The sequence below is a fragment of the Argentina silus genome (genome assembly GCF_951799395.1).
Source record: "Argentina silus genome assembly, chromosome: X".
NCBI classification, from domain to species: domain Eukaryota; kingdom Metazoa; phylum Chordata; class Actinopteri; order Argentiniformes; family Argentinidae; genus Argentina; species Argentina silus.
This window is the reverse complement of record NC_139653.1, coordinates 29,224,658-29,237,200: the sequence shown is the minus strand read 5'-3', so window position 1 is coordinate 29,237,200 and position 12,543 is coordinate 29,224,658. Positions and strand designations below refer to the sequence as shown.

The 12,543-nt window shown below is 43.7% G+C and overlaps 1 protein-coding gene across 1 annotated transcript; it reads right to left on the bottom strand.

Moving 5' to 3' along the window:
• Positions 1-543: 543 nt before the first annotated feature.
• Positions 544-12,253, bottom strand: tmem91 (transmembrane protein 91). Its single transcript, XM_083695028.1, has 3 exons — positions 11,638-12,253; positions 9,594-9,740; positions 544-1,779 (listed from the first exon to the last, which is right to left on the bottom strand). The coding sequence occupies exons 1-3, from the start codon at positions 12,055-12,057 to the stop codon at positions 1,624-1,626; spliced, it is 723 nt and encodes a 240-aa protein (XP_083551154.1). The 5' UTR covers positions 12,058-12,253; the 3' UTR covers positions 544-1,623.
• Between the last annotated feature and the right edge of the window lie 290 nt (positions 12,254-12,543).

The following is a 12,543-nucleotide window of genomic DNA, read 5'->3' as shown; positions in this document are numbered from 1 at the left end:
AGGCATTATATTTTTTTAAGTGCTTACTAATTGTTTGTGATAATCAACCCAGTCTTGATACAACACTGATTATTTGCATATTGCTTTTGCACACTATAAAACTATATACAGTATCTAAATAGAAAATGTCAATACATTTGGACTGAGTCTCTCCATGGTTTCTTAGATGGACTCCTTATGGACCAGCACTTTTATTTATGGCACACTGAATTCAAGAAGCACTGAAATCCAATTTGTCATTGCTTTTGTAGGAATCATTCCAGACACAGGGAAGACAATTGAAGCATCGAACAAGTTAAATATGGCAGAGTGCATACACCATGCATGCAGATTTACTGTGGTAAAATGAAAATTAACTGATATATGCTGTGCATCGAGGGGTTATGCACAGGATGTGCCAAGCATTTTGGTCTCACCGAAATGAGGTCACCTATTTGCAGCTATATTATCGTTTGTGAAACATTTTTATACACTCTACACAAATTATGGACAGTTAATTACATCCACAGATAATAGAGCATTTCACTGCACTATTGGCTTATGAATTATAACATGGTTGAGAGGTGTCAGTGACAGCAGTGTTTCATAGATTGCAATTCCCTATGTTGTTGCATGTTGGAGAGAAAATAGAAGGTCTATATTTGGGGAGTAGTGTCCTGGTACAGTAGCTTCACTTAATGTATTGACTCATGCTAGGATCCCCAGAGTTCTGCCTCTGCTACGCTCCCACTTTTCTCCCTACCCCCCACTCGAGTTGCTTAAAGTGTGCATCACTTCAATCAATTCCTTTGTCCAGAGTTATGATACATTTTTTAATCTTATGTTTATTTTTTTATACACTATCATTTACATAGACTGTCTTTTCTGGTTCAATTGTTTTGGCACATAATGAGTGACTCTCAGTTTGTCTTTTATTCCCGCAAGCATCAGTCTTCTGTATGCTGATCTGAGAGAAATCAGAAGGCCAGTTTGCAGTAGAATGATGGATAAAGCCAGAGGACAGGGATTGGTTTGTGTGCTGAAGCAGTGCTTTTCTCTGGGCGTCCTGTAGTGGGGGGTGTGTCTCTAGAGGCCTGCCTCGCTGTTCCTCAGTGAGGTCCATTAGGATTGCCTGCTCCCATGTCCTTGTCAAGACCTTTACACACATCCACAGACTCCATCATAGTCACACTTCCAAGCCATTTAGCGCCACCAGGTTAGCTCCACCAAGGCATCTTATAGCATCTTAAAGACCTCTTTAATCACTGTTATCATGATTCATGGTGATATTTACAAAATAATTCAATGATAATGTTTTAATGTTTTACTTACTGTACTGGCTATTGGATTGATGTGTCATGGACAACATCTGAATCAAATATGTTCCATGTTTTTTCTTGTGAATGAATCACATGAGGTCATCATATCCACTTCAAGGGTATCTTTTGATGTCCAGGTGTAATTGTGCAGTGCAGTTGGGGCTTTCCCGTATTAGTGTTTGTGATAGGTTGTCCAGGCAGGGTCAAAGGGTGAAGGTTGTGAATTGTGACATACAGTATATCCAGGTGGTGTGTTTATGCATGTCAATGTTTGTGTACGCATGTGAATATGTACTGTGTGTGTGTGTGAATGTAAGCGCTCGCCTTAGGGCGGGTTTCCAGACAGATATGAGATGAGAGCAGCAATGGCACAGATGTATGTGATGATTCCAAAAACGATGGACAGCACAGAGAGCCACAGAGCTTGGCGAGAGGCTGCGCTGGCCCCTTGAAAATCCCCCTGAGCCGACGCCTTGTTGGTCTGAGAAACATGGAGAGGAAAGATAGGACAAGGAGAAGGAAGAAAAGAAAATGTAGTGTGAGAATACATAAGAGAGCACATCTTATCAACTGCTCTAGTCTTTCCATTTCCATAATAACACCATACAGTACATTCTATCTCTGAGTTACTCCCACTGCTTCTGCCTCATCCATGACTTTCCCTTCCCCCTTCCCTCTGTTCCTAGCCCTTGTCTTTCACAATGACCCTAATTTTAGGTAGCGATCCACACTATTGGAAATCTCACCTGGGGCTGCTTGTTATGATTCTAATTAAATCTTAACGAAAGTCATTGATCTGAACAACAGGCATTTGCCTTGGTGCCAGCTTGCTTTGCACAACTGGCACTGTTGGAAAGGTTATCTAAAGCATTCCCAAGTCAGGACCAAAGACCCTAGAGTTAGAGGCAGGGTATAGAAACATGGTATTGTTGACTGATCATGGTAATGTTGCCTGATCACTCAATCAGGGTGACCTAGCCCATATTTTCACTCTGGTTCAGTCTTTAGAGAGATTACAGATTAAACCTGTGAAAAAAAAAAAGTGACTCTTCTTTGTATATCTATTTTTCAACTGTTGTGTTTGAGTAATGTATTGAATTGAATATTTGTGTACAAACTAAGGACGATTCTCCCTGGTAGACTAATGAGTATCTTAATACGCTAAACTATGCTAGACAGAATCTGTTGTCTTGATCAATCCCTGTAACATTGTCCACCTCCCCCATTTCATTATTCTGCTTTGTGCTATTCCACTGCTCTGGTGGCATAATCCTACACATCTGGGTGTAATCCCTGTTTAAACCCCAGATGTAATTCCATAATGTCCACACTTGCATTTAAGACAATGTCACCTGGTGTCACCTGGGTCAATGGAAAGCACTATATTTACTCCCTGCCAACAAGTGAATGAAGGATAACACTTTACATTAAGTTGCCCTTTTACCTGTTTAGTAACTTTGTAATTACTGTATTGTATGTTGTTACATATTAATTTGATAATATATAGCATATGGAGTTGAGCGGTTTGTCTTATTACACAAATGGAATAAAGAACTCTGGGTTACGCTATGTAACCCCGGTTCTCTGAAGGAGATGAGGGAGATATCTCCCTATGGCATATGCACCCCTGCGTACCCTATTTGTTGAAACTCTATTCAATTACACTTGGAACAGGCCGGGAGCGCTTTGCATGGCTGACCCCGCCCCAGCCCAGCATATAAAGGCTCACACACATCGAACCCATTTCATTCTGCAAACCACCTATTCACAAGCCCATAAAGGAGGGGCAATCTGGTTAGATTTCTCCCTCATCTCCTTCAGAGAACCGGGGTTACATACCGGAACCCAAAGTCAGTCTACTCGGTATGGGACATTTACACAACATCCTGTTTGCCATAGACCGTACACAAACCTTAGAGTACATTGAAATGTACCAGATCCACCCTACTCTGCTCCAGCGCCAAGGACTGTATGCGCCACAGAAGGTACAGTGACATCCAGGGGGTAGAATCTCACAAAGGTGTGAGGGGAACGCTGCAGCACAAATCTCAGAAACAGAGATTCCCTGGAACAGAGCCCAAGACGTAGCAATTCCAAGTGGAATGTGCCTGGACTCCCAAAGGGAGCCGCAGGCCTTTAGAACTGTAAACTTCTGTAATAGCCTTCACTATCCAGTGGGAAAGGCATTGTTCTGGGTGTCCTACCCCGTGCAGAGTTGGTGAAACACAAAAAGTTCAGTGGCACGACTAATGGAGAAATGAATTTGGGAACAAACGCGACGTTAGGACGTATCGCAACACACGAGTTGCCAGGGGCACACGCTTGGCCGTGGTCAAAGCTAGCAACAATGCCGTCTTATAAGACAAAGTCTTAATGTCGACGGTCTCGAAAGACTTCAATCGAGCACTTGTTAGCGCGTTGAGCACCAGCAACTAGGGTTGGGCTGTATACATTTTTCATGCCTTTTATACCATCCTCACATTTTACCAGGGTATACGGTATTAGGCAGTAGAATAGATGCAAATATACAATAGAATGCAAATATTTTGGTCTCAGATGGTCAACTGCCACGGAACGCAGCAGTTGGTCGGAACACCGGCGCGAGTCAATAGCAAATTAACTGATTAGAACTCACACTGCAGCCTCTCCAACCTCAAATATTACTTAGAATTCCATTTCACTTGGTGGCACCGAAAAATCTCGACACTCTTGCTTTTATTTTGACGTGACGGGGTGTATTCAGAAGCTACTAAAGAAATATTAATATAATTTGAGAGAACACAGACAGCTTCTTCATACTGCTAGTTGAGCTAAGATGTGCATATCAAGGAAATACATATGGATTCAGTTAGAACGTTTTACAGATTTTATTTCCATTGAGATACTGAAAGACCCCATCCATAAATACTTTCCTCTGAAAGTAGAGTGTCCTGTTTAAATGATGAGCTACTTGTTAAATTTAAAACTTCTCTGATAAATAGCTTTAAACTTTGTGATGCCTTTGCGAGGTTTTCCCATTAGAACCAACATACCAATATTCTAGGAAGGATATTCACCATAGTCATAGTTTTTCGTGGTTATATTTTGATTGCCGGAAGACCCCGTCCAATATTACAGTCTTTTAAAGCTCAAAGGGCCCTGCATCCATTAGATGTATTTTGACAGAAATCAATTAATTGACTTCTTTGATAATCGCCTCTAAGCTCCGTCAGACCAGCAATTCACTCCGCAAGAGAGGCATTGTGACATGGGAGGTCCAATATAGCCTGAACTCGCACCAGGTAGTTTATGCTATGCTATGTATTATAGGCTGACACTACTAACGCGCCCATAGCCATATAAAGCTAGCTAGTTTACCAATTTACTTTTAAACCCCATCCAAGTTTGTACAGTTCCCCTCACAGTGTGTACCCACGTTGCTATAAATTGGTAGAAATGCTTGTAGAACACTATCTTGGCTTACCATTAAATCTTGGCCCCATTAAATCTTTCACGAGCATAAGAAAAACACCCAACGTAGGTTTAAGGTCACAAGGGAGAAAATATATGTTTATTTTTTTTTTTACAGCTAAACCATTTCTAACATGTTTGACTTTGCATCATGGTATACATGCAAATATGATGGGTCGATCCCCACTAATCCACTCATATGGCGGGAACCCATATCCCTTTTTTGCAGCTAGTGTCTCGTGGTGAAATGTTAATATATTTTTCAATTTTTTGCCGCTAGTCAGTGGGTACATATTAAATTGCAATACGCTTCATTAACAGCAATAGCACTGATTTTACACAGGAAAATAATTATTTTCTCTGAGACAAGCTCTGAGAAGAGCCGTTGGTGTGAATGTTTACTGGCTAATTCTGTAGTTCCCACCTGTTTTAAAAGATCCGCCATCGTCCCTGTGCCCAAGATCACCGCCCCAGCCTGCTTGAATGACTACAGACCCGTGGCTCTAACCTCAGTGGTCATGAAGTGCTTTGAGAGGCTGATTAAGGAATACATCTGCTCCTCCCTCCCTCCGACCTTGGACCCACTGCAGTTCGCATACAGACCAAATAGATCCACGGACGATGCAGTCTCCCAGGTCCTCCACACCACTCTCTCTCACCTTGACAATCAGAAGGGGGGCTATGTGAGAATGCTATTTATCGATTACAGCTCAGCATTCAATACCATAGTCCCCACTAGACTGGCTGAAAAGATGATTGGATTAGGACTGAACATTCCCCTGTGTGCCTGGATCCTGGACTTCCTGACGGCCAGGCCACAGGTGGTCAGGGTGGGTAGACACACCTCCAGCATACTCATCCTGAGCACAGGGTCCCCCCAGGGCTGCGTCCTTAGCCCCCTCCTCTACTCACAGGATCCCCCCAGGGCTGCGTCCTTAACCCCCTCCTCTACTCACAGGGTCCCCCCAGGGCTGCATCCTTAGCCCCCTCCTCTACTCCCTGTACACCCACGACTGTGTGGCTAAGTCCAGAGACAACTCCATCATCAAGTTTGCAGACGACACAGTTGTGGTGGGGCTGATCTCAAACAACAATGAGGAAGCCTACCTGGACGAGGTGGCGGACCTGTCACTCTGGTGTCAGGAGAATAGCCTCATCCTGAATGTCTCCAAGACAAAGGAGCTGATTGTGGACTTCAGGAGAGCACAACATCCAAGGACCTACATGCCGCTGGACATCGGTGGGACTGCTGTGGACAGGGTGAGCAGTTTTAAATACCTGGGAGTCCACATCACAGAAGACTTGACCTGGACTACCCACATCAGTACACTGGTGGGAAAGGCAAGGCAACGCCTGTTCCATCTCAGGCAGCTGAGGAAATTTAAAGTCTCCCGGAGGATCCTTCAGTCCTTCTACTCTGGAGCTGTGGAGAGCATCCTGGCTGGCAACATCACCGTCTGGTACGGTAACAGCACGGCCCAGGACAGGCGAGCTCTGCAAAGGGTGGTACGCCAGGCAGAAAAGATCATGGGAGCTCCAACCTCCCCTCTCCATGTCCTGTACACCAGGAGGTGTAGGACCAGAGCCTACAGGATAATGAAGGACCCTCACCACCCGAAAAACGGACTGTTCCAGCTGCTGCGGTCAGGCAAATGCCTTCGCTGTCATGCAGCAAGAACAGAGAGACTAAGACTGAGTTTCTTCCCCCATGCCATCAGGATCATCAACGATGACCCCACCAGTGCCCCCCTCAAGTCACTCACACACTCACTGACATCATAACACATATGCACACACATAATTATCCATTGCAGACTCATCCTCCACTGTAATTATCTGTAGTGTCAACCTGTCATTGCCATTGTATATTGCCATTCCATTGCGTACATTGCTTCACCGCTGTTTATACTGCTTATACTGTTTATACTGTTCACTGTTCATATTTTTTATTACTTCTATTTTATTTTATTTTATTCTATTTTAAAACTTATTGTTGCACTACTCTGTGGCACTGTCACTTTTGCATTTCACTGTATACTTTTATGCACGTGACAAATAAAGTATCTGAATCTGAATGATTACTATCCGGTGTGCAATGTTTACTATCCGGTCCCTAAAGTAGCAATGTGGTGACATTTTTTGGAAAACGGTACCACCCATATAGCATGCTCGAGTTCATGTCCTTAGCCGCGCCAGATCATGGTTGCAATGTTAGGAGCATTGTCAGCCATTATGGCCGAGAGTTTATTCGCATCCAAGTGCCGTGCGGAGTGCATCAACAATGTTGTCTGCTGTGTGGTTTTCTGGAAAAAAGCTAGTCTGTAGGCATTTTGACTATAGTTTCCGGTCGGGTGTGACAAAGTGGACGGTTAACAACATGTATGGCGTCATGTCAGCGAATAGCTGTGTGAACCCGACAGCAGCACTTGATGCAGACAGATATCCCTTCTGTCCAGCTGTTAATGGGTTTTTCAGTTTGAGGTGCACGTGTAGATTAGTTCACATTAGTGATCCCATCTCTGTATCCGTCATCTTTTTCATGCAAATCCTGCAAATAACCTCGTCCAAGTCTCCAGGCTTTCCTTTATTATCGGGTTGGAACCCGAAATGCTGCCATATAGCAGCAGAGGCATTTTTTTAGGGAATAAGTCATTAGCGCTAGTGATCTTTTTTTTGTGGAAGAGGTTACGTGCAGCACCCTAAAAGTTACACTTTCTTTCTCCAACCATGCTGTTACACATTGTGAATTGACAAAAAGTGCTTAATTTGGCAGTTTGATAGATCATGGAGCAGACATTTTATGACGGTATTGAAAAGCATATTGTGGGCATTTTAAAATCCTGTGGGATACCATATTACTGTTATACCGCCCAACTCTACCAGAAACAAATCTGAAGATGGGGCAGGTGGCCTGGAAACCGGACGGATACGGCACGCTCTCGTCATACAAGTACAATGGGGTGTGCCCTATTGTCGTTTCACCCAGACCGACACCATGTATACCATGGCATGCCGTAACGACGGCCAGGTAGCCCTTAATATTGGAAAGGCCTTGCCCTGTTCGAGCAGGTCCTGTAGGAAGGAAAGGGCTGTGGGAATGGAGCACACCAACCCTCCACTTGAGGTCGTATAGACTCCTTGTAGAAGGGGCTCTAGCCCCGTGAATTGTGGCAATCATGTTTGGGGACAAGCCCTCCGAGTTTAGATTGAATCTCTCATGGGCTAAATCCATAGATTCATCAACTCGGGGTGCAGATGGAATATTTGGCTTCCAGGCCAATGTGTGGCAACCAGGAGAAGGGATAAACTATGTGTCCTCCCTCTGTCCAGATCTACAGCGGCCCTGGCATAACGTCTCCAAATCTCCTGGACGACATCCGGATGGAGTCACCATGGAGCCTTTCGACCTGCACCATTCCCCCGCTAGGCGACAATTAATCCGCTCCCAAATTCAGTGTGCTTTGTACATGTGTTGGTCTGAGACAATAAATGGTCACTGCTCCAAAGCAGTAATTTCCGTGCTATAGTCAGGAGCTGCTTGGAGTGTGTCCCTCCTTGGTGAAGTCATGATGGACGACCTGACTAGGACATGATGTCCCTGTAGAAATGGAAAAAATTGCCTGAGGTCTAGTAACTGTGTAGAGCTTGAGAATGTTGATATAGGTCGTGCTCGTAGAGTCTGACCATATTCGGCTCACTGAACATCCTTTGTGAACAGCCCCCCATCCCTGTAGTGATGCATCTGTTGTCACAACTTTGCACGTTAGGGTTCATACAGCAGTAGGTAGGGGTCTCTCCAACGCTATAGTGCCATCCGGCACACTGCGGTGACAGACACACGTCTGTGCAGATGCAGTGTTGTTGTTGTTAGCCAGCTAGCGTAGCTTAGAATAGTGTGGTGAAGCTAGCAAGCCAGGCTAATAACGGGATTAGGCTAATGGTTGTGTACTGTAGGCTAGCTAGCCAAGCAATGCTGCAACTAAGTGTTAACTAGTGTGAAAAAAACAAGGGAGCAAACTAAACTCTTTCTTTTACTTGGTGTAGTAAAAGAGGTATTTCAGTTAGTGTAGTAAAAGAAGGGATTGCTTCCATGGTGGTGTACACAATGAAACCTCACTCACCAGCTAGCAACAAAACTCATGTGGCACCCGAAGGGTACGAGAGAAAGTAGCTAGGCTACTGACTAATTCAATCTCTTATTGGCAAACCAAACTAGAGAGAACTTTGCTCTGTAAAAGTGTAGACTGAATCAGCAGGATTCCTGTGAGGAATAATAAGCAATCTAACTCCCCGGGGAAAGCTGTTAACTTTACGGTGGAACAGTTAAGCTAGGTAGCTATGTTCTATCGGAAAACACTGCAGACGAGCTTGGAAACAACTGAGTAATGAGTGAAAAGAATGAAATGGGTGTGCTGAGCTTTTATAAGCTTGGATGGGGCGGGGTCAGCCATGCAAAGCGCTCCCGGACTGTTCCAGAGGTAATTGAATAGGGTTTCAGCAAATAGGGTACGCAAGGATGCATATCCTATAGTGTGATGTTGACTGAAAGAGAACAATCCTTATTCCACATGTGTAATAACAACCACTCAATCCCATTACCATGTCATTACAAAGAAATGACCAATGTACGATATAACACACATGTTTATACAATGTTGTTACTAGTGTAATTTCAGAGTTACTACACAAGTATAGCAGAGGTGTGTAGAAGATTTTTTTTCCGGAAGAAAAATGCAACGTCACTTCCTTCCATGGTCCCTGTTCTATGTCCCTCTCATGTGCCATCTATCTGTCATTAGAGTGTTAGTATCAATAGACAGTTCAGAATTCATAGTTGGTATGTACCTTTTGTGACAAGTAGAAGGCAGCTATCCCCAGAGGCCAGAAACAGCAGAGCATGGAGAAGAAGGCCAGGCCGAGGTAGTCCTGAGGGATCATTAGAGGGAAGTTGCTCTCACTGTCTGTGTCACTGAAGTCATCACTGGAAGAGTCCTGAAGGTACATGGACAGAAACACACAATCCAGTGGCCACTATATCACAAAAGCCAATTTAGCACCTGGCAACTATATTGGAAAATATCCAACATCCTCTTTAATGTGTGTTGTAGTAACAATGTGTTAACAAAACTATTTCTGTTTTTATTATAGATTGAATGTGTCACAATAGGTGATATCATATTATATTAAAATGATTGAGGGGAATACACACTTTATGTATGTTATGTTGACACTATACAATGTATGTTTTGCTGTTACATTGTTCACATCTTCTCAAACAATAAGTATATTTTGCTGGTGCCTGTGAGATAATGTGACTGAATGGGGTTATCCTGAGTGTGCATTAGCTATGCTGCCCGTAGGCAATATGTGACTCATGCTTTTTAGAAAGGACTGCATATTCAATCTGGCTTCCTTTCTCTGACCTTATTTTCTTGTTTTATTTCCTGCACGAGATAATCTGGTTAATTTCCAGCAGTGCCTTATTAATAATTCACCTCACATAACATTTTGTTTAATGCCTATCACCCCTTCCAGAGCACCCACATACCAAATAGCTTTTTTTTGGGCTGTATGCTGCTAAGATTAATGAAGAAGATGACATAGGAGTCAATCTCAATAAGATGTCAAATACAGCAATTTGAAATAATAGTTCAACAGGTGTCTGAGTCTGAGAGTCTAGATGTATTATCTGATGTTACAATCGATCTGCCACGTTAAGCAGTCTTGTCAGTTGTGTGTCAGGCGTACTTTGTTGACGACAAAGGTTGTGGTTGTGATGATAGGGTCACGCAGGACACTCCTGATGTTGTCACTCCTGCTCTGTTCTCACACCGTATTGATCACCATCATTCCTTTACACAGAACAGCTCATGACTCTTATGTTTTGTCACTCTACTATGCCTGGGCTTATGAAATAAAACAAAGGAGACAAGCGTATTTACATTTCTGCGGGGTCATAGTCAGGCTACTCTCCCACAGACCACAACCTGTGCCATTGCCAGCATTCACAATGTGTTTGAAAACATTTTATTTGGAATCTTTGTGTGTGCATGTGTGTGTACGTGCGTGTGCGCAAGGCTAAATATTAATAACAGAGCAGACTTTTGCAATTCTGGGACACAGTGAGTATGTAATGGATACAATACCTTGCCGAGAGGAATTTTATCTACGGCCCAAAAATGTACACAAGTAACATATACATAGCCATACATACCCCAAGAGACCTGACAGACCTAAAATTCAAAGCATATTCAGATTTGTTTACTATTATACAAATCCTGGAAAGAAATTATTATCTGGAGGTGACCATAATGTTTTTACCTGTTTTTACATTTCACTCAAGGGTGGGCTTTGTTCACTGATCTATGAAATAGACCTGGCAATGGCTCACTGCAGTATTGTCATTACCAGCACACCAGCAGGCAGAGCTTAATGTAATTCTACCATCTCAACTGCTGCCTGCTGCTCATGGGAGTCCTCTCCTTATGCCTATTTTAAGTTCCCCTCCGATTTCAAAATTCTATACCTGCCTTCAGAAGTGCAGTATTTATAATTAAATAATTGTTCTTTCTTTATTGTGACAATCTATTAACCATATTGCCACAAACGACCATCTTGAAATGACAATGACATTGATTCGCCTCTCTTTTCCCTTCTGGGCATCAACAGGAGGGTATTTAGGCTACAAAGGAAACCGTCCCAGCTATCCTGCTTTGCTGCAGTCTGTTCTGCTCTGTCTTTGTGTTTAAAGTTTAAAACAGTTGTTTCTTTGAATTTCACTGTACTGTAGATGTGCTGTGTGTTGGAGAGCATGGTGGTTGAGATAACAGCAGGTTATCGGGTCTCTGTGTGTACACCACACCATACTGCAAGGGAGAGGGAGTCTTACCTCAAAGTCAGGCAGCAAGTCGTCCTCATCCTCCAGGCTGTAGGACACACTGTGAACATCCTGTGTCTCTTCCAACAACTTCCTCTCCAGGGATGAACCAGGAGGGATGTCCACAAAAGTGGTCTCCAGGTAGTCCTTACTGTGCAGCCCCAGGGAATCTGTGTGGCCCCAGATTGGAGGGGGGGGGTACAGGGACTCCAGTGTGCTGGGTAGGGAGCAGGGGTCCAGCAGCTGCTGCTGCTGAAGCTCTGCTGGGCCACCGCAGTAACTCCTCCATGCCAGAGGGGGTAAGGTGTTGCCATCCTCACACCTCACTAAAATGCCCTTGAACAGTCCGCCAGGAGGCCCTGTGCACAGTCCTCCACTGTTCTTGGGGCTCTCTCCCAGAAGAGGGTGTTCCAGCTCATCCAAACTCTCCATCCCACTATGTGAACACCAGGCAAAGGGGCCACAGCATCAACCAACAATCTCAAAATCAATTTGCAGAGCTCCTCCCTGAAGCACGTCCTTTGGATTTACGCAAAAGCTGCTGCTTTGCTGGCTTTGATATCGCAGTGATAATCCATCTTTAATCCAATTCTTTAATTTCTCTCTTATTACAGGCCTTGTCGTCAAATTTAAGGACAAAAGCCGAAATCATGGTGGAATGAAATGTCCTTGCTCTGCCAGTGCCAGCTCTCTCCTCTATGTTGTTGTGTTTGGAGATTTAAGCTCTGGAGGGTATTATACAGATTCTTCTTTCCTCACATGTCATATGCTATTTGTCCCAGGGCTTGATGTTTTTTTGCTGGGCCCTTGTCTCTCATTTCACATGATTGAATGTGTCTGTGTTCATGAATATGCTAATGGTATGTCTCAAACATTAAATCTAGAGTTGTCCATTTTGAGGATGGAGTACCTTGATTA